Source organism: Bolinopsis microptera, chromosome 1 (genome assembly GCF_026151205.1).
Source record: "Bolinopsis microptera isolate Bmic1 chromosome 1, MBARI_Bmic_1.0, whole genome shotgun sequence".
Classification (NCBI taxonomy): domain Eukaryota; kingdom Metazoa; phylum Ctenophora; class Tentaculata; order Lobata; family Bolinopsidae; genus Bolinopsis; species Bolinopsis microptera.
Genome location: NC_087072.1, coordinates 25,306,127 through 25,328,781, shown reverse-complemented (window position 1 = coordinate 25,328,781; position 22,655 = coordinate 25,306,127). Strand labels below are relative to the sequence as shown.

Sequence of the window (22,655 nt, the reverse complement as noted above, 5' to 3'; positions counted from 1 at the left end):
AACTTGAAACTTTCGAGGAATTTTAGTAATAATTTTAGTAATAAACTGCATTTTTTGCTGACAGCTCCGGCTTTTGTCCTGCGCCGAAAGTGAATATTTTCTGAGCGATTTCATCAGTCCGCTCAGACACAACGTCACGAATATGATAACATAATACAATATAATAATATGTTTATCACTTGCGATTGTCACTAATATCGGCTCTGATGTAATTTAAGAATGGCCGGTTCTGGCCTACTTATTGTTCACCAAAATGACACAAGCAAACAATTCTCTCAGTTCCAACACCGGTGTCTGGAGTGAAGTTGTTTCTTCACGTACGATATAAAACGTCTCAAAATGCGTTAAATTTAAACCGCCTGATTTGTTACTTTCTTATTCACAAACATTGTTTTCCACTACGTAGTAGACTAGATGCTATAACTCTGAGGGCACCTATTAACCCTGTTCACAACAACTTGTCAACAAGAAGCACTTCAATCAGAGACTCACTAATTATCATCAGACAACAGAAGAACTGTCTGACCAATAAGAAAGCAAGGATTAATCACGTGACCCATTAAGCGGAGGTGAAGTGTTCAATAACAATATCTCTACATACTGGAGAACTGGAGAAGTGTCTAACTATCTGCCAATATCATTGCAATCCAATTTAACTTAAATTAACAGCATTTTCCTGAATCATGGACCTGAAATATTGGTTGCTCTTCTAAATGATGAGAGCTTCAATTTATAAACCAAGCTGTCATGAGCATTTGAATACTGTTATTTATAAATACTGAAATGTGAAAGTTAAAAAATAATTTCTTAATATTCAGTATTCAACTCATGGCAAATGTTCATTTATTCATTCACATCTGATTCACACGCTTCAAAGCGGCTAATAACATGACATATCTCATGAAATGATGGCCCAATGTGACTACTGACTACATATTACCACAGCAAAGTGTAATGGAGTGTATCACATAATATTATCATAACACATTACCCACAAGTGTTATACTGAAGATGATGACAATGACCACTCCGTGACGAAATCATGTAACTCAATCTACTGTTACAGCTATATATCTACTCACAAATCACATCACATTCAACACTGGGTCACTAGTAGCTATATGTGGTGAATGTGGGGCTATGTTTAGGCCCTTTTGGTCCTGATGACGACATTCATTACATTAGGAGAATTCCAGGTAGATCATGGGTTACTATGGGTTACTATGGGTTACTATGGGTTACTATGGGTTACTATGGGTTACTATGGGTTACTATGGGTTACTATGGGTTACTATGAAATACATGTGAAACGATACTGATTGGTGGAGGACGTTAAACCTCTCTCTTTATTTCTTGGTTACAAAATTATTCTACACATTGATTTCAAGCGTACAAGCAAGTCCCTAATTCAGTGGATTTAAAATTTAACACAAACTTGGCTCTACTTTGAAACGCTGGTAATTTTAAACGATTCGAAATAATTTGAGACGAGCGTGTTGAATTTGAGATTACATGTCACATCCTCCCCTGTTAAAACATCAAACTTGGTATGCATTTAAATATCAAAACATTCAAATAAATGCGAAGAATTCGTACAGCGTACAGTTTGAATATTTGAGTTTTATACAGGCCCGAATATATATAATATATATATATATTATATATATATATCTGCAGCTGCATAAGATATACTCACAAACACATGTTGTGTATATCAAGTGCGTGTTCGACAACATCGCTTAATTTGGGGTAATTTTAAACGGTCAGGAAGTGCCATTAAAGTACATAACACATGCACATAGCTCATAGCTGGGACTCTAGGAAACTTGCTGTGAAACACAATGGTTCTTCTCTCTCAGCTCTCTTTTGACAGGTTTTATTGTACGCGGTGCAAAAACGCCCTTGACCCATCTCACAATGATTTAACTTCTGGGTAGCAATGTTAACCATAAATCCCCTTATCTAGGTATAAACCCGACACTTACGCAACATAGATTCCATTTTAATGGAAAATGGAACGAATTTTGATATTTGACAACTGCAAATAATTTTCGATCATTATAAAACTGGGTCCAGACTTTGGTTATTTGGAAATTGGTTAAAGAACTGTTATCTGATTAGTTACGGAGACTACTATATATCTAATCTGATTGGTTAACGGGGTTAATATACCTGATATCTGCTATTTGAATGGTTAACAGAACATTACCTTGATCTGATTGGTTAATATACCTGATATCTGCTATTTGAATGGTTAACAGAACATTACCTTGATCTGATTGGTTAATATACCTAATATCTGTTATGGTTAACAGAACATTACCTTGATCTGATTGGTTAATATACCTGATATCTACTATTTGAATGGTTAACAGAACATTACCTTGATCTGATTGGTTAATATACCTGATACCTGCTATTTGAATGGTTAACAGAACATTACCTTGATCTTCTTCTCCTCCAGCTCCTCGTCATCTTGTTTCTTTCCCTTCTCTTTCGATCTGAACTTGAGGAGGCAGATGTAACGAATAACAGGTCCTATATGCAGCATATGTAGCACCACACTTACTCCCTGAAATAATTCCTTGTGTTTAAAGCGGAACCTCCTCGTATTCAAACTGCAGTTACACTTCTAAGACCACCTAATGCAAATATGGCACAAAATTTGCTATATTTATCCTTGGTGTGGTAACCTCCCAAGAAGCGGTAACTGGTAACTGCATTCCAATTAAATACACAGGATGTATTATTTCAATTGTAACATTTAACACACGATACTAATTATTTTCTACATACAGAGCTGCTTGTATAATCAACACATTTTGGAAATCTTGCTGGGAATTATTGTTTGCAGTTCAATAAATGCAGTAATACACAGACTACAATCCGTTATATATTTGTCAACGTTAAGAAATATGCTTTTCTTATTTTCGCCGTTTACGACTAAATTACCTGGGAGCAAATTTTCTGGCAGGCATTGACTTTAGGCTCGGACTTGAGATCAACTAAGTTCTTCTCGGTCCAGAGACGATCAGGGTAGCCAGAGTGTGGACAAACAGCCTGGTGGTGTATCTCAAGATACTCAGACTTCTTTGTTACTGGGTCAGACACGTCTTCATCTGAACAATATTAGTAGAATTAAATTAACGGAACATGCACTGCCAATGAACAAGATTAGAGCATTTTAAACTCCTATAATCTCCATTGTTCTGAACTAGTCAATACTGGCACGGATTAAATGAATTAAGCGACAAAGTTAAAATTCTTCGAATTTGTTTTCAATTTTGACGAAATTAAATTAAAATATTACCAGATTTGGAGTTGATGTGTTGCAGGTAAATGGAGCAAGCTTTATCAGCGATATTGTTGTAGGTGAAAAATATGTGGGAAAATGTTTGAGTAAAAAGGGAGAATATAACTAGCAGGGATATTGAGGTGGCAAACCATTCCATCTGTCCCTCATTGTACATACAGTAACTGAAAATAAAGGGTACAGTGACTGGGAATAAAGAGTATACTGACTGAAAATAAAAGGTGTCATCATTACGTATGCCAAATAAACTTATGTGCCATGTTTCAAAATCTAATAATGGGATCAACTTACAGAATCTTAAAGTTAGACTTAATAAAACTTTAAAATATCACTCACCTAACATAACAGTTGGAAATAACATTCAGGATATAAAGAATTGAGCTAGCGGTGAAAATAACATAATCTGAGCAATCTACTACAAAACCAGTCTTCTTGTTATTCGACTTTTTAACTTCATTCATGCCTGGAGTGAGTTATGTTTTAACAGCAAAGATACTTAATTGGCAATTTTTATATGTAATTTAAAGATAACTATTAAGGAATGCTGTGCGTTGGCTGATTGCCCCAATTTGGATGTGGATATGTTATCATGAATTTTTACAAAGCTTAAATTCCACCATAGCATTACCAAACAAACTCCTACTTCTCTGTTATATGAACTTTAGGCTAATGGGCATTTTAAGGGGTTGAGTATGCTTATGTAGCAACAGTTATAGGCAATCATAATTTTTTGCATAAAACAATTTGGGTTAGAGGGCAGCCATTTTTCAGGATGAACGCTATCTGTTTCAAGTATAATATTGAGTTCAAACTAGCTAGCAACTGTCCCTTAAGCTATGGGATAGTAGAGAATGCCGTTTAGAAAAGTATTCTCCATAGAAAATACCATTTGGAGTAAATTTGGTGAAACTGCGATACAAAACAGTTTACTACAAAAAAGGTCATTTTTCTGCTACAGGTTTGACAACAAATTATTTGACACATTAGTATAATATAAAATAATTCAGAATATGCTTCAGTATACAAATGGGGCCTTATAAGTCTCGTTCTATACTAATGCGTGTTTCAAATTTTGACAGCCTTGTAATGATTCTTATTTTACTATTTTACTATATGTTTTGATATTAGCTGATGTTATAAACTGTTTCAGAATGTTATTTCTTTTACCTTAGTGACTTTAAGTCACCGTAAATAAAATCGTTTCACTTACTTCAGTTAAAGTCACTGAGGTAATAATACAACGGATAAGCTACTTCGGCCGGACATTCAACTCGGACCCAAATTCACCCAATGAAACTCTTAGGCTGATAAAGTGACTGTATTAAAGCTAAGCCAACAATAAGGTCACATCAACTTCTATTTTGTATAAAAATATGAGCCAAAATAGACTTTACTTATGGCCTCCATCTTTTTAGTAAGAGGCCAGAAACAGAAAACCAGAACAGAGAGAGAGAGAGTTATGGCCGTGCTAAGTTTTAGCAAGAGCGTGGGAGATAGCACTAAATGTTTTCATGCATCAATGTGTGCATCAAATTTTGTGAAAACGCCTGTAGAGTGGCAAAAAACTTCAGGAAAAGGATATCAATCGGGTACTACTCGGAAAGGAAGCATTAAGATGAACATGACACGAATATTTACATATTGATTTGATATAAGTATTAAAGGTTATAAGCAAAAATAATACAATTTTTCAGTTTTAGCAATTTTACTGTGACAATTTTCACCCTTTTTAAAAAAACATCTAATTAGGCCTATTTTAGCAGTTTTGACCATGACAATTCACTTTTAATCGCCTAAGGCTACTTTAAGTTGACGCGGTAAAAGTACGTCTAAAAAGATAGGATTTATGATACTAATATATTGAGTAGATATGATCCCTCTAAAAACCTCTACTACCACACAATTTGTTGTGACGGAATATATACTGCCCGGAGTTAGAATACGATTTTACAAAACCCTAATCTTCAAGCTTGAATTCAGAGTTGAATACTTTAATACATTTATGTTTGGAGGTTTTTAACGGAGATAAGACACGGCTATGGTGTTATCAAAAAATAAAGAGAAAGGGGGACCCCCCATGTAGCTGAGATCAGACACCTCACAGCAAGTGCCAAGTAGACCAAAGTGCCTCTTGCTTGTGATCAGTGCATCAACTACCCGCCGAAGCGGTGCGTTGGGACTCCCCTCTGGATCATTATGATGTTATCTGATGGTAGTTTAACTTAAGAAATAGTAGCAATGAAACTAACAAGCTTGTGGTTATATCCAAAGGTGACACTTATAAAAAGTTTTGGTAGCCTAGTGGTCGCCTTACTTGAAGGGAGTCTTAAACATAAATCGGAAGCTAACAAGTTTGAGCCCTGCTTGTGCCATTAATTCATAAATGGGCTAAACAAACATCTTCTTAGCATCTGCAAACATAGCACCATTGCATGTCCTATAGTATACTATGTTATGTGTGATCATGAATTGTATAGACTGTATCAAATTTTTACGACGGTGCCCACTTGTATCGCGTCGCGACCCCCACGATCGTTTCACCCCTTTATCGTACTTACGGTACAGGGGAGCAGCGCGACTCGTGCGCGGCGGGTCATACAACGCATGACAAAATAAACATAGTTAAATTAGAACATCCAATAATAAACTCATGAAAATAAGATATACTATGTTAAATACTTTTTTACTATATATTAACAGTTGGAGGACTTCGACGCTTCGACGCGCCGCGCGAACTAGTATTGTTGCTTTGCATGGTCGATCGTTGCTCTGCTCCGCAGATCAGCAACGATCTCGATGGGTTGACATCGTCAATCAATATTAAAGGGTGATACTCGTAATATTCAACTCGGCGCGCGTCTTGGAAGGTTATAAACTTATAAATTATATCATATATACTACTCGAAAATGTATCTCAATCATAAATTTTTATCGCAGCGCGGTGCTAATCACTTATTATAATGACGGCCCCGAGCCTAAACTAATGAATTCAAAAATAAAATGAAAATTCTAAAGCAGAATTGAAGTGAAAGTTATTTTAAAAATATTTCATTAACTGTCTTGTATTCTTAATGTTTAAATTTCATAAATCGCACGTCGATAGTCCATAATACATTGCTTCACGTTGGAGCCCTGCCGCGCACGACTTTGTCCATTGTTAATGAACTAGCCCGGCGCGCACTATTTTGTAGCACTTGCTTCGGGCAACATTTCGAAAAGAAAGCGGCGAGCGCTACTTCAAAGAAATTTAGACGAGTAACATACGCGTCAACGCACGAATGCGCGGCTTCGTCATTCACGGCTTTCGCCACATGCAAAAACCACTTTTTCTTGAAACTGTTCATTTCTTGGCTGTTGACTTCGTGCAAGGACAAGGGATTACGACGTGATACAAATAATTTCACGTTGGCATAAAAAATTAGTTGCGCATGTAATGTTGAGACAGTACTTGGACTACAAATGATTAGTAAAATAGGAACCAGTTGCCTGTAAGAGCTTCACTAGTACCCGAAATACCGCTTTTAAAGCACCACTTCACATAACCATGTGCTTTCGCGCCACTGCGGGCGCGCTTGTTCCACAAGTAAAGAAAAGGTTTGTTTTATACGACACATCATCAATTTCATCATAATTTTCTCACAAATTTATTGTTTAGTTACATGATTAATACAACTGTTACATGTCTAATAATATAAATACAGGAAAATACACCACTCACTCACCCATCATCCCTCACTAACGACTCAATCACATCCACAAATAATGATGAGGTATTTTCACTGCCATATTGCTAATTATATATGTATATTATCTTAGTTGCTTACCCTTTAAATACCGTCAGATGTTTTGTGCTTGCTTCCTCCTGTTTTTTGTTGCTTTGTGTTCAAAAGACTGCCAAAACAGTGATGTTTTATCTCAGGATATATCCACGTCTAAAAGAAAACTGTCGGCTTTAGTTTCACCTGCCATAACAGCCTCAGATGCCAATATGGTCCTCACCAGCCAATACTTGAGCTTGTGCGTGGGTTACACAGTGGATGTGGAACGTTATCAATTTTGAAGGTAGGGACAAACCAGGGGGTTTATGTCTCATGGCTGATAAAGTGTAGCGGTTGCGATTACCAACACAGGCTTAACCGGAGCAGTAGCAACAGAGAAGGTAAGAGAATGAATCTGGCTACTGTTTTTGGTGTGATTTCATCCGGGTTCGACAAAACCAACACGAACAACTTCTTGGAATCCATTGGTCTGACCCACCTTCCAGACAGCTTTTATGATGTCTACCTTAAAGAGATATCAGATGCTGTGAATGAAGTTGTCCGTGAAGAACTGAAAGCTAATAGAGAGGAGGTACTACAGCTACACCCTGATGGAAAGATCACTGTTAAGTTTGATGGTAAGAATATACACAGTTCTTTGTTACTTCTACATAGGTTAATAAATGACACAATACGTAAAACTAAACACTGGCTTTCTTTTTATTGTCATAAATTTTAATATGTTATTATCTTAAGGAACATACGAAACAAGAGGGTACCAGAGCCAGCTCGGCGTCATGTGGATAACCCACGCGGATTCTGACAGAGTGCTTGACTTTGAGATCAAGTGTCAGAAATGTTATGTGTGTGAGCAAAACAGGAAGTCTGAGGTCATTCACAAACATGACTGCACAAAAAACTATGAAGGTAGGGAGTAATCATCATTAATTAACCAATTAAGCACATAGTTATAAACTTGGTCTTCTATAATTTTGATTACAAGGCAAATACTGAGATATATTTCAAAATTAAACAAACTGCTTTTAGGTTCAAGCACAGAAATGGAGTGCACTGCTGCTTTGGACTTGTTTCGCAGATCAGAACAGTTTGGACTTGTTTACTCTTGCATGGTGTATGGTGCTGGCCTGGGTATCTCATGGAAGGACAAGGTCAGCAATATAACTTTGTATGGTAGCCTACCAAGGCTGTCAAACAAGTTATTAAGCAGGAGATTAAAAATGGCGGGACACTGCATCCGACATCCTGAGGCATATATTGATATTTTCGATGTTTATGGAGTGTGTGAGGAGTGCAAAGCAGTGAAACAGAAATACACAAACGCCAGGGACGCTAGTTTCACTAAATGGGTGAAGACGGAGAAATCCGCCCAGTTTGTCGCTAAGCATTAAGGACATAAGTTCGTTGTGTCGTGTTGTTTATAAAAGAGACTGCGTCAATCATGTCACAAAAAACTTTAGGAAGAAAAGAGGTATTTTCGAAATCTGGGATCAAAATTGACAGGTTGTAGAGTCTAACCGGTCTAAACATGGAATTGGACCACAGCTGAACAGCTATAGCCAAACTATCAGAGCGGTTCAGATCAGTCATCATGACGAACAGAATTAAAGGAAAGTCTCAAGAGTCTGAGGTCAGGGCGGCTCAATCGAAGATGAAGTCAGGAATAATGGCCATCCTTTACCATTCGAGCATGATAGAGAATGATAAAGTGCGATACCAGTGGTGTCCATCAGGAGAGCAGAGCTGGTGTCCATACCGAAGAGGGGTTCAGAACTGGGACGGGGCCAAATCACACCATCTCTTACCACTCTTGCTACCCCACCTGGTGAAGATATTTGACGCCAGGTCAACAGACAGTTATCTGTGAAGGGTTGTGACCGGCTACAATCAAAACGCTCTGGAATCGTTGAACCAGCTGATTTGGAAAAATGCTCCCAAATCAATGTTTCACGGTTCCTGGAGAGTTACAATTGCAGTTGGTCTAGCCTTCCTGCAGTTTGAGAGAGCTGGAATCGGCAGGGTTTTAGTCCAACAGAAGCTACACATACCTCTGATGGAATACCAGCTTGCCAAAGTGCATGTCAAGGACCGTCAGAGGGTATTCCATGCAGAGAGAACCCTCAAGAAAGTCAAAACAGTATTTGAAGTGGCCAAGGAAGAGGCAAAAGCAAAGGAGGTTCTTCCAACAAGCCCTGGCTATGATTCTGGAGCATGTGGCACACCAGCTCTTGTTGGTCCGCTAATTGAGGTTGTTCCTGACCCCAGAGACTTACGTTGGGGGCTATGTTGCTGTTACTTACCCTGCAGGTGTTGGTTATGCAGGTTATTCTCTTTATGACCACCATATGAGGAAACAAGAGATAAGTCCCAGGTCCTGATGAGACTCTCTTGGCCACACCCAAAGGGATATACCTTGCAGGAACTTAGCCACCTCGTCTTTAATAAAACTGAGTAAGAGGTGGCTAAGGGAAAGTGGGCATCTGTAAGATCCAACAAAAGTATTTGACATGTTTATCTTTATGTTTATCTTTATGTTTATCTTTATGTCTATCTTTATGTTTATCTTTATGTTTATCTTTATGCTTGATGTTTATCATTCTAATTTATTTTTTGTACTCTTATTGCTTAGTAGTTAACAAAGTTATCTTTCTAATCTGTAGCTGTTTGTTTTCCTAATTTACAACTTCAACCATGCTTTTGCATGAATACCTAAAATTCAAAGTTTTTTGAAAAAAATCGATTTTTGATAATTTTTTGAACAAATTTTGAGCATTTTTGCAGTTTGATTATACCAAAAAAATAAAATTTGTGAGTCAAATTGAGCAACAAAAACTGTCTTTCTTGGTTTAGAAACGTTTCAGGCATACTTTCACATAAAAATGTATGAATTCAAAATAATATGTTGAAAAAAAATCGAATTTTTACTTTTTTTTGGCCAAATTTACCCGAGAGGCAACATGAACATAAACCCAAAATCGATTTTTGGAACATTGGGACCCCCCTGCCCCCTTAACTTGACAACACGCCTTTACTTAGGAATAATATGTTGAAGCTCTTTGCTGTCGTATCACTGCTCCTTGTTTTGGGGATGGGTGACAGTAGGAAAAAGAAAGGAGTAATTGCGCTTCTTGATACAATCGACGAATATTGTGAAGGCGAAGACTCATGTAATGATGACGTTATGGATGATCTTATTTGGTACTTGTCTGGCGAACCATATGATGCTGAGCTAGATGCCGGAACTGAAAAAGCAACCTTACTGCTTGAAAGCATAGATGACAAGTGTGACAATGATGCCTCTTGTATGGACCCCCTTCTTAACATATTGACAGAGAGAGTCTTGGATGACCCCATGATGAACTGAATGTTGTGACATTTTAGCTGCTATTGAATAATGACTTTGATATTTTATAAATGTCATTTCAAGTAATCAAATTAGATAAATCAAGTTTGTTGAAGAATTTATCATCATATCAGTGCTACAATGCTAATATTTGTGAAATAATTACACATTTTCAATCATTCCTAAGAATTTTGATTCTGCCTGCTGCACTGTGTAAAAAAACAAAATATGTTTCTTTTTTGAATTCTGGATTTTTCAATTTAAATCAATACCTTAATAAATCAAAAGATTTTTTCAACATCTGACTCAGGAAAATATTAACAGGATTATGGCAAAGCTTGTTCATGTTGGTCTTATGTTAATCATACTTGTTGGGATAGGAAGCAGTTTCAGAAAAAGGCGAAGCGTAGTAGGTCTCTTCGATTTAGTTGATGACTATTGTGATAGCAAAGAGGCATGCACGCAGGAGGCCTTAGATGACCTTATCTTCTACTTGTCTGGTGAACCATTTGACGAAGAGCTGGACGCTGGAACTTCAAGGGAAACTGTACTGCTAGAAAGCATAGACGACAAATGTGTCGGCGAAAGCGCATGTTTAGAACAGCTATATGAGACATTGCAAGACAGAGTCTTAGATATCGATTATGTTGAGGAATAAACGGTTCACTTTGTTAGTATTCAAAAGGAAAGAATTATATTAATTCTATTGCATACCCTTTTTTCTATTATATAACTTTATGAGAACATTATCATTTGAAATGAATTTGTTCACGACAGCCGATTGTTCTGTTTATTTTTTCGGATCTCATGATTGCTATAATATTAATATTACAATTTGTATCATTGCTGCTAAAACATAAATTCTCTTTTGTTTCTGAATGTACGTATTTCCTGTCATGCGATTATAATGCTCATGAAAAATTAACTGGCACTTTTATTTCACAAAATTGACTAGTTTACCGATTTTACAAGTTGAGCCATTCTGCTTATAATTTAAGATTTCGCTTGTTATTTAAACCAATGTTGAATAATAGACAGTGTCATTTTCAGTAGCATGAAACTCACAATTCTTCTACTTTTGATGGGATTATGTATAGGGGAGGAAGAGAGGCAAACTATAACCACCCTCCTAGACATAACAGGTGATTACTGTGACAACGAGATAACTTGTGTTGGAGATGTTATAGACGATCTTATCTACTACTTGACTGGAGAGGGGTATGATGAGGACCTCGATTATGGAACATCAAAAGAAACGATCCTTATGGAGAGTATTGACAATGAATGTGAGGGCGATGAGTCATGTCTTGAGGGACTTTTTGACGACTTACGACAGAGAGTCGTTGATGATCCTCTCGGAATGTATGATGATGAAGATTTGTTGGAGTTAAATGAATGAATAACAAAATGATATTATATGTATTACAGTTATGCTTGGTCAATCGCTCTTTTTTATTAATGTATATTTGTGTGATGCTGTTTCTTGCGTCAAAGATTGAAGTTGCAATTTGATGAATGAGTTAAGTTGTGTTAGCTATAGTATAGCCTATAATATGATACATAATTAATAATGCAAATTGCAATGGATATGATTCATGAATGGGACATTTATTTGAGTATTGCGTAGTGTCTTATTATGTTTGCTACATATAAACATTCAACAAGTTTTATCTTAAAGTTAATATGTGAAAACCTTTATCTGAAATTGATTTTATTTATGGTAATTACCACGCTTTAATTAATACTGACAAGTTTTCGAAATCATTTATTTTAGCATGGGTAATGTAATAACTAATCCTGGCTCGGAAGATGAAGACATTAAAAAATACCTTCATAAAATGAAGGAGGAGTTTGCGGGTAAATGGGACCTCGAGTCTAAGAACGCCGAACTTGTAAAATATTTTGATGTAACTGAGTACGACTTGTTGAAGTAAGTTTAATTCAACTTTAAATATGTTCTCAATCGAGTGATTGACTCACGTGACTAATATTTTGAGGTTATCTTCAATATAATTAACACGTGCTTGATAAATAATAATGCTAGTTTTAATACTTCTGATCTAAAACTCACAGGACAGTTGGTACTGGCTCGTTTGGTCGTGTGATGGTGTGTAATGAGAAGAACGCTGAAAAGTATCTGGCGGTAAAGTGTCTTAGTAAGGATTGTATCATGGAAAAAGAGCAGGTATTGTGATGACAACATTTAAAGAAATATGTAATATAGCAGTTGGATAACTTTCAACACCCCACTTCAGAAAGTACTCAGATCAATCTAAAATGCAATTTACCAAAAATAATGCTGTCACTGTGTGTCTGGTTTAGTTTATCACATGACCGATTAAATGTACTGGACCAAATTTAACGGTAGTTGCTTACTAGAGTCATTGTTAACAATATACCCTAGCTATTTGTAACAACATCTCACCGTTAAACTAGAGACATTGTTAACAATATACCCTAGCTTGTAACAAAATCTCACCGTTAAACTAGAGTCATTGTTAACAATATACCCTAGCTTGTAACAACATCTCACCGTTAACTGTATTTCAGCTGGAGCACACTTACTCAGAATACAAGATAATGGGAACTATTCCACCTATGGAATTCCTGGTAAATCTGTTGAGTTTTGGACAGGATAACGCCTACCTGTACATGGTATTTGAATTCGTTCCCGGTGGTGAACTCTTTTCACTCCTTAGAAGTGTTGGAAGAATACCTGAAATAACTGCAACTTTCTATGGCGCACAGGTAACTTTCAAAATTCTTAATTGTACATTATTCATACTCGAGTCGCTTTCTGATTAAAAACTCTTTTGGAATTAAAAAAGATAAATCAGTTGCAAATTCGGTTGTGCTTCAAATATATTAAATGTGTTTAAACATTGAATGCTCATCGGCTTTATTAACTAATTAAGCAGTCACAACAAAACAGTGTTCAGGTTCTAGCGGCTCTGCAATACCTGCACAACATGGACATCTTGTACCGAGATCTAAAGCCGGAGAACATCTTGTTCACAGCCAATGGCTACCTCAAACTCACTGACTTTGGTTTCGCTAAACGGTGCTTGGGAAGGACATTTACTCTGTGTGGCACTCCTGAGTATCTCGCTCCTGAAATTATTCTCTGTCAAGGGTACGAATTAATTTTCTGATTGTGCAATTTGATCAGGTGATTTTTGAGGAAGTTTGATAATATGGTTTGTCTCATCTTTTTCGTCTTTGCGAATTTGAATTTTTCAGCTATCACAAAGCAGTCGACTGGTGGGCTTTTGGAGTTTTGTTGTTTGAAATGGTCTGTGGACATCCCCCATTCTACTCAGAGAATCCTATGGAAATCTATAAACAGGTAATAAACACTTCAAAGAAATGCAACTAACACGTCTACATAACGTGTTCATTACAACTGACCAACATCTCACCTTCACCCTAGCTGATGGCCTGCACAAACCCTGCAGGAATGGCTCAGAATGGGACACCAGCTGCACATGGGACAAAAGGGAATTTACATGAACCACTCCCGTTTCAATTCAGACAGTCAACATGGGATGCGGGCTGATGTCATAAAGAATATAACTCGCCAGCTCTCCAGTTTAGGTAGTTGTGGAAGTACTAATTCCAGAGGGAGTAGCAACAGTTTGATTACTGATAACCCCTGCTCTGTACCTGCCTGCGTATCACGGGCTCTAATCACTTCTGACAGCAAGGTTTGTGAGCTTCTTTAAAGTACAAGGTTTGTGCTTCTTTAAAGTAAAATTTGACATGTGGACTCGTCAAGCTGAAATAATTAGAATTTGTACCTTTTGCTGAGATTATCAAAGATATTATACTAACCAACGCCTCAATTATTATGAGTCACCCTGCTGTACGATTTTGCAGTGAGATCTTAGCTGTTAAGCAACTGTTATAATTTATAGCTTTTTTCAGCGTTCCGTTGTAGAAGAAACCTTGATAACTTTCCCGAAAGACGTCTCCGACGATTTCAGACATTTCATCTTTGCGATACTTCAAAGCGATCCAACCAAACGATTGGGCAACTTGAAAGAGGGGGCGTTTGGTATCAAAAGCCACCCGTTTTTCAAACGAGTAACGTGGCAGAATCTACTTAAACAGAAAATCAAAGCGCCATACATTCCTAAACTAGAGTTTACTGGAGATACTAGAAATTTCCCGAGTTATAAAAGCATTGCTCCTTTGAAAACTGCAGATGCGGACAAATATTTTAAGGAATTTGATACGTTTCCAAGATGATTGCTGAATGAAAAATGATCCATATATTGTTATATATTTAAATGTTATATAATGTTATATCACTGGAAAATCATTTTAAGGCCTCCCGTGGCCATGAAGGGGATTTCATAGGATTTATTCTGTCAATTTATGCGAGCAAATTCCTTCTTTAAATGATATGTGATTTGTATAACCTATAGTAAGCGTGAAAGTTTGCGTTTTCATTGTGCTAGACGGCCTGCAGCCAACTGTGATCGTCAACATCACAACGTCATGTTCATTCTTTCAAGATTTTCGTTAAAATATCTCCTCGACTTTCATACCTCATGCAAAAGCTTGTTTACTTCACAGGCTTGCCTCACTACGATGTTTCTTTTAATACTCTGAAATAGAGATAGTTTAAAAACACACAAGATCAGTAGAAAGTTTTTTGAAATAATTCCTATTATATGATCTTGGAGTTACTTTCTTGTAACCATCAGGCGTTAGAGGCAAAGGTACGGTTCTCGTGCAAGCTTACGAAGGATTGTAAAGAACTGATACGAATGCTGCTGATGACTGATCCAACTAAACGAGTTGGAAACTTGAGAAAAGGTGTCAAGGAAATCGTGGAACATAACTTTTTCAAGTAAGAATCCTTAAAAAATGCGATGAGCGGCAAAATAACAAATTACCAAACAGCGCTCATTGAGCGCTGTTTGGTAATTTGTTATTTTACTTTAGATTGCTATGTTTCAAAAGCCGACTTGATGATAATGAACTAGTGTGTTGGAACACGTGATAATTTATGAGGCTGCTATTTCCTCGTCTAACTTAACTTTTGAACAACATGATATTGAGCATCATTAATAATTTAAGTCCCAACCAATGTTGAACTTTCCCAGGAGATTAAATCTAGCCGACATATTTGATCAGAAAATCCGAGCCCCCTTCGTTCCGGAGTTGGAGGGCCCAGGAGATACTGCAAACTTTGATGACTACGATGAGGCTCCTTTGTTAACAAAAGAAGATGATGAATTTATCGAAAAGTTTACTGATTTTCCTTGGGTATGTTAACAGCAACAGAACAAAGGTGGCTGTTGTGAAAAGGTCTGACAACAAGATTCAAAATTAGAAGGTCGGCCGTAAAACTTGACATATTGTTAGAAGTGGAGATTGACAGAGATGAAATACCAAGAATTGCAATTGGTTATAGCTGGCTGCTCTCCTATATCAGTGTATGTTGCAGTAAATCCCTATTTTGCTGAAAACCGGCTGTGTCACGAGGCTCTATAACAGTTTTCTCTGTTATCGCGCTCACAATGCAATTGTGATACGAAATCACAATTCGACTCTGCTGATATCTGTTTTTCTGTTAACATCACAAAAGTTTTATGACGATGTTTTCATTAGGTTATTAGAGTTCAAACTGTGATTATTATTTTAAAATCTACTGAAATGTATGAAGTTGAACTCTGTTTTATAAATTACTGATTGGGATGAAACAGCATGCTTTTTCTATATTTTTGCTTTTTGTAAACTAACATCATAACACATCTATTTTTGGATAATTCAATTTTGAGGCTAAAAGTTCCTCTTTAATTTTCTTTTGCAAGTTCTTAATCTTCGATATTAACTTAACTGCACCGATGGTATATTTTCAAAATCCAATAGATACATAAAATTGATAGATGTGACTAAATTATCGCGAAGGTCATCGAATTTGGGGCATAGCAGTTTACAGAGGAACTCATTTGACGAAAGTCGATTATCTCAAAATCCAAATATAAATCAAGAGGCTTGCATATAATGAACATATTGACACGGGTGCAGAGTCGAGTCTGTACGGAACCTAGTAGTTTCAGATCCTTGTTTAACTTGCCGTACAGCAAGGTCATCCACTACTTTAGCCCGGCGAGGCACATAACTCCCTCTACAACTCCATGACAAATGTTTCATATATACTAGCCGAGTTCACAAGAATATATCCTTGTGTTTGAGAAGAGCTCGTTAGAACTGCTTCCTTTCCCTTCAGTATCCCACAGTCTCTCGAGTTTCGTAACTGCCAGAGAACTCTCTTAAACAATTACTAGACTCGGTGATTATAAATCAAGAGGCTTGCATATAATGAACATATTGACACGGGTGCAGAGTCGAGTCTGTACGGAACCTAGTAGTTTCAGATCCTTGTTTAACTTGCCGTACAGCAAGGTCATCCACTACTTTAGCCCGGCGAGGCACATAACTCCCTCTACAACTCCATGACAAATGTTTCATATATACTAGCCGAGTTCACAAGAATATATCCTTGTGTTTGAGAAGAGCTCGTTAGAACTGCTTCCTTTCCCTTCAGTATCCCACAGTCTCTCGAGTTTCGTAACTGCCAGAGAACTCTCTTAAACAATTACTAGACTCGGTGATTATAAATCAAGAGGCTTGCATATAATGAACATATTGACACGGGTGCAGAGTCGAGTCTGTACGGAACCTAGTAGTTTCAGATCCTTGTTTAACTTGCCGTACAGCAAGGTCATCCACTACTTTAGCCCGGCGAGGCACATAACTCCCTCTACAACTCCATGACAAATGTTTCATATATACTAGCCGAGTTCACAAGAATATATCCTTGTGTTTGAGAAGAGCTCGTTAGAACTGCTTCCTTTCCCTTCAGTATCCCACAGTCTCTCGAGTTTCGTAACTGCCAGAGAACTCTCTTAAACAATTACTAGACTCGGTGATTATAAATCAAGAGGCTTGCATATAATGAACATATTGACACGGGTGCAGAGTCGAGTCTGTACGGAACCTAGTAGTTTCAGATCCTTGTTTAACTTGCCGTACAGCAAGGTCATCCACTACTTTAGCCCGGCGAGGCACATAACTCCCTCTACAACTCCATGACAAATGTTTCATATATACTAGCCGAGTTCACAAGAATATATCCTTGTGTTTGAGAAGAGCTCGTTAGAACTGCTTCCTTTCCCTTCAGTATCCCACAGTCTCTCGAGTTTCGTAACTGCCAGAGAACTCTCTTAAACAATTACTAGACTCGGTGATTATAAATCAAGAGGCTTGCATATAATGAACATATTGACACGGGTGCAGAGTCGAGTCTGTACGGAACCTAGTAGTTTCAGATCCTTGTTTAACTTGCCGTACAGCAAGGTCATCCACTACTTTAGCCCGGCGAGGCACATAACTCCCTCTACAACTCCATGACAAATGTTTCATATATACTAGCCGAGTTCACAAGAATATATCCTTGTGTTTGAGAAGAGCTCGTTAGAACTGCTTCCTTTCCCTTCAGTATCCCACAGTCTCTCGAGTTTCGTAACTGCCAGAGAACTCTCTTAAACAATTACTAGACTCGGTGATTATAAATCAAGAGGCTTGCATATAATGAACATATTGACACGGGTGCAGAGTCGAGTCTGTACGGAACCTAGTAGTTTCAGATCCTTGTTTAACTTGCCGTACAGCAAGGTCATCCACTACTTTAGCCCGGCGAGGCACATAACTCCCTCTACAACTCCATGACAAATGTTTCATATATACTAGCCGAGTTCACAAGAATATATCCTTGTGTTTGAGAAGAGCTCGTTAGAACTGCTACCTTTCCCTTCAGTATCCCACAGTCTCTCGAGTTTCGTAACTGCCAGAGAACTCTCTTAAACAATTACTAGACTCGGTGATTATAAATCAAGAGGCTTGCATATAATGAACATATTGACACGGGTGCAGAGTCGAGTCTGTACGGAACCTAGTAGTTTCAGATCCTTGTTTAACTTGCCGTACAGCAAGGTCATCCACTACTTTAGCCCGGCGAGGCACATAACTCCCTCTACAACTCCATGACAAATGTTTCATATATACTAGCCGAGTTCACAAGAATATATCCTTGTGTTTGAGAAGAGCTCGTTAGAACTGCTTCCTTTCCCTTCAGTATCCCACAGTCTCTCGAGTTTCGTAACTGCCAGAGAACTCTCTTAAACAATTACTAGACTCGGTGATTATAAATCAAGAGGCTTGCATATAATGAACATATTGACACGGGTGCAGAGTCGAGTCTGTACGGAACCTAGTAGTTTCAGATCCTTGTTTAACTTGCCGTACAGCAAGGTCATCCACTACTTTAGCCCGGCGAGGCACATAACTCCCTCTACAACTCCATGACAAATGTTTCATATATACTAGCCGAGTTCACAAGAATATATCCTTGTGTTTGAGAAGAGCTCGTTAGAACTGCTTCCTTTCCCTTCAGTATCCCACAGTCTCTCGAGTTTCGTAACTGCCAGAGAACTCTCTTAAACAATTACTAGACTCGGTGATTATAAATCAAGAGGCTTGCATATAATGAACATATTGACACGGGTGCAGAGTCGAGTCTGTACGGAACCTAGTAGTTTCAGATCCTTGTTTAACTTGCCGTACAGCAAGGTCATCCACTACTTTAGCCCGGCGAGGCACATAACTCCCTCTACAACTCCATGACAAATGTTTCATATATACTAGCCGAGTTCACAAGAATATATCCTTGTGTTTGAGAAGAGCTCGTTAGAACTGCTTCCTTTCCCTTCAGTATCCCACAGTCTCTCGAGTTTCGTAACTGCCAGAGAACTCTCTTAAACAATTACTAGACTCGGTGATTATAAATCAAGAGGCTTGCATATAATGAACATATTGACACGGGTGCAGAGTCGAGTCTGTACGGAACCTAGTAGTTTCAGATCCTTGTTTAACTTGCCGTACAGCAAGGTCATCCACTACTTTAGCCCGGCGAGGCACATAACTCCCTCTACAACTCCATGACAAATGTTTCATATATACTAGCCGAGTTCACAAGAATATATCCTTGTGTTTGAGAAGAGCTCGTTAGAACTGCTTCCTTTCCCTTCAGTATCCCACAGTCTCTCGAGTTTCGTAACTGCCAGAGAACTCTCTTAAACAATTACTAGACTCGGTGATTATAAACAAATAACTCGAATTTGGGGCATAGCAGTTTACAGAGGAACTCATTTGACGAAAGTCGATTATCTCAAAATCCAAATATCTCCGATATCAGCGAATTCTACAAAACACAGGCATATATCTCGAGATCTGAATATATGTTTTTCTTTAAACTTTTTTATGGTCATAAGACTTGTCATAAGATAATCTGTGCAAGTTTTGGCGAATTTCTATGTGCCAAATTTGAGATACCCATTTGGAGATTTTCTTGTGTTTGAGCTTTGAAGTGAATATCTCAAGTTTGGCACTTACAAATTCACCCAACCGCGCACAGATTATCCGTCTTATAATCATATAACTAACTGGAAAGTTTCAAGTAAATATATTCTAAGTTATTTACTGAAACACTTTTGATTTGGTACAGTTTTGACGAAAGTCCCTATCCTTGTCCTATAATAATATATTGCTTGCGTAAGGCGCGATGCAATAAGTAAGATGTAACTCAAACAAGAATTCGCTCACTTTGACAGAAAGATTTGGCGCGCGGCGAATTAACTGGAAGTTTTGCATCGACAATCGATATTTCTTCCTCGGAATGTACGTTACCCTAATTCAGAGTCCAGGCTCCTATATTGAAGTGCGTTCTTGTTTGCTGCAATTTTTCTCCCTTTGGTGGCCAAGCAATTTATTCTTCTATCCGGTAGATCCTTATACGATAAGTCATAACGATAATTTGCTGAGGTCGGAGAGACCTTTCAAACTTTCATTCTGGTGGTCAAAAATCGATATGAAATTTGTATTCTTCGAGAGGGAATTCTTTGTACTTCAATTTAGTGTATAGAAGAAGTGTGAAAGAGCATAATCTGGATTAATAAGCTTACAATCTTCAGCTACATACAGAGCCCTTAGCCCCAAAGTGGGATTTTGTATTATATCTTCGCTAAGGGCTTTAAATAAAAGTAAAGGGAAGATTGGAAGAAGGCTTTTAGATATTTTATAGCATATGCTTCTCATCCAAAAAGAATCTTTTCCAATTTGACTGGGTGTGCAAGCGATAGTTTCTAACAGTTTTAGTATTCTGCAGAAACTCTAATATGATACAGGGTATTAGTACAGACAAATCCGTCTGAAAAAATCGATCTGCTGACACACGAAGCTTTCAGAGGATTTTTGACGTTTTTGAGTCCTAATAGGTGCCCTCTATGGCTGACCAACTTTTCCAAACTTTTCCACTTGTCTTAAGGCCACTTTTTGCCACTTTACCACTTTTTACCACCTTTCTTGTTTGTCGAATATCTTTAGTTGTGAACATCGTAAAAGGTTGCAGATCAATCGAGTGTGTTCATATTACGATGAAGAAAAACTTTTGTTCTAACAATTTTTACGTCAGATAATCAGTTAATTGAATAATTATCAATTAGCTAATTAGCAAAATTCTAATCATTCTAATCAAAATTCAATCATTTTTACTTTACATTACGCATCAACATTTTTGCTCTCTAATCTTTTCACAAGTGCACTGACTTGCTGATAAGAAACTGCTTGATTTTATCATGTCCGGCCATCTTAACAAGTCGACCTCTGCTGCTAACAAGACTCCTGCTGCTAAGAAGACTCCTGCTAGGAAGAACAGTATCACTAAACTTGCTGCCTCCGGGTCACCCTCCGACACGGAGGCACCCTCCCTCGGTATGTTGGGCTTTGGTGTGCCATCAATTTACACGTTTTGCGCTAAGACGTGTTTAAACGTTTTACCTACCCTCTCCAAAGAAGATATAGATTTTGAATACAACAGGCTCCGTTTAATTGACTCCGCATTTACTGGCAAAGCCACTAAGCCTGACACCAAACAAGCCGCCATCAAACAATATCTAACACGTCAAATAGTCGTTGATGTAGATCAATCCATGAATAGTCTAACTGCGGCAGCTAACTTACTTTCATGTACTGTTAATGGGGAGTGCGAGAAGGCGGTGAAACATCTAACAGAACGTGCTCTGACGGCGATCGAAGAAGTCTCTGATGAAACGAAGAAACAGACCACCCTCATCACACAGCAGACTGCAACTCTCATCTCTGAAGCCCCCTCGCAGAACCTCTACACTTCCAGAGAAGTTACAAGTATGCCTCATTCGCCGGTAAGAATTTTAGAGTGCGATCTTTCCGAGTTAACTTTTGATAAAGTTTCAAGTGAGCTAAACTTTGACATGCACCACCCTGGAGGCCGTATCACAACTTATTATGGCTCCGTCCCCTACACGTACGGCAGAACCTCACATCCTGTCTCTGTTGGGCCACTTCCACCCACTCTGGAACATGTGTACGAGCAACTGCAAAAACTGGACGCTGACATAACCCCAGAGAACTACACTTGCCTTTGCACTTTATACAAGGACGGATCGGTCGGCATACCGATGCATAATGACAGCGAACCTAGCATAATGGAGGATAGTCAAATTTATACAGTGTCGATTGGAGCACCTAGAAACCTTAGGATATCAAGTACAGTAGGCCCCTTTGTCGAGCATAACATTCCACTTGAGCACGGTTCACTTTACGTCATGTCACGAGCAGATCAGGACAACTGGCGCCACGGCATTGACCGCGATATCTCGGTAAGGTTTCCACGCATTTCACTGACTTTCCGCAAACTGAAACAACAAGAGTCATGCACTGTGCCTGCACCTCCAGCTCTCCATCGGATACCACCTGTTGCCCCTCCAGCTCAGAACTCCTCCTCTCAGTCTCGTCACTCCAGGGTCCTATTCATACATGACTCTATTCATCGTGAAACACCTGAATGGTTGTTCGATCAGATACCCGGCCACCGCTGTCAGAAGCGTTTGAACTACCAGCTCATAGACTCTTTGGATCATGACCTCAAACATGCCAAAACTGTGATCATCTCATGTGGCATAAACGATCTTTCACGGTATGGAAAATCTGCCAAGAGTCTGGCTGATAACTTTTGTCCCCGCCTTGTCGAAAGCTGTAAGAGCAACAAAAGCACACAGTTTGTTTTTTGTGCTTTGTCTTTAACTATAGAATTGGTTGGTTGAACAGAGAAATT

The 22,655-nt window shown here is 38.2% G+C and overlaps 2 protein-coding genes and 1 long non-coding RNA gene across 6 annotated transcripts in view; 2 read left to right on the top strand and 1 right to left on the bottom strand.

Annotated features, from left to right (window-relative positions):
- LOC134826129 (uncharacterized) overlaps positions 1 to 22,655 on the bottom strand; it is a 365,739-nt gene that overhangs the window by 306,094 nt on the left and 36,990 nt on the right. For all 3 annotated transcript variants that reach the window (XM_063838412.1, XM_063838411.1, XM_063838413.1), the window contains exons 2-5: positions 3,650 to 3,778; positions 3,311 to 3,477; positions 2,953 to 3,119; positions 2,444 to 2,572 (exon numbers count right to left, since the gene is read on the bottom strand). In XM_063838412.1, the coding sequence (XP_063694482.1) occupies positions 2,444 to 2,572; positions 2,953 to 3,119; positions 3,311 to 3,477; positions 3,650 to 3,774 (588 nt within the window). In that variant the 5' untranslated portion in view covers positions 3,775 to 3,778. The remainder of the gene's footprint in view (positions 1 to 2,443; positions 2,573 to 2,952; positions 3,120 to 3,310; positions 3,478 to 3,649; positions 3,779 to 22,655) is intronic.
- The window catches only part of LOC134826137 (uncharacterized), a 66,352-nt gene that overhangs the window by 24,364 nt on the left and 19,333 nt on the right, over positions 1 to 22,655 (top strand). The window lies entirely within an intron of this gene.
- LOC134821441 (cAMP-dependent protein kinase catalytic subunit alpha-like) lies at positions 12,197 to 16,361 on the top strand. 2 transcript variants are annotated; one of them, XM_063832191.1, is made up of 7 exons: positions 12,197 to 12,362; positions 12,506 to 12,617; positions 12,983 to 13,180; positions 13,372 to 13,565; positions 13,673 to 13,778; positions 15,142 to 15,287; positions 15,544 to 16,361. In XM_063832191.1, exons 1-7 carry the CDS (start codon positions 12,208 to 12,210, stop codon positions 15,713 to 15,715), a joined length of 1,083 nt encoding a protein of 360 aa, XP_063688261.1. In that variant the 5' UTR covers positions 12,197 to 12,207; the 3' UTR covers positions 15,716 to 16,361. The 2 variants fall into 2 exon arrangements, with proteins under 2 accessions (XP_063688261.1, XP_063688255.1); XM_063832185.1 differs by lacking the exons at positions 15,142 to 15,287; positions 15,544 to 16,361 and adding exons at positions 13,888 to 14,136; positions 14,357 to 14,823.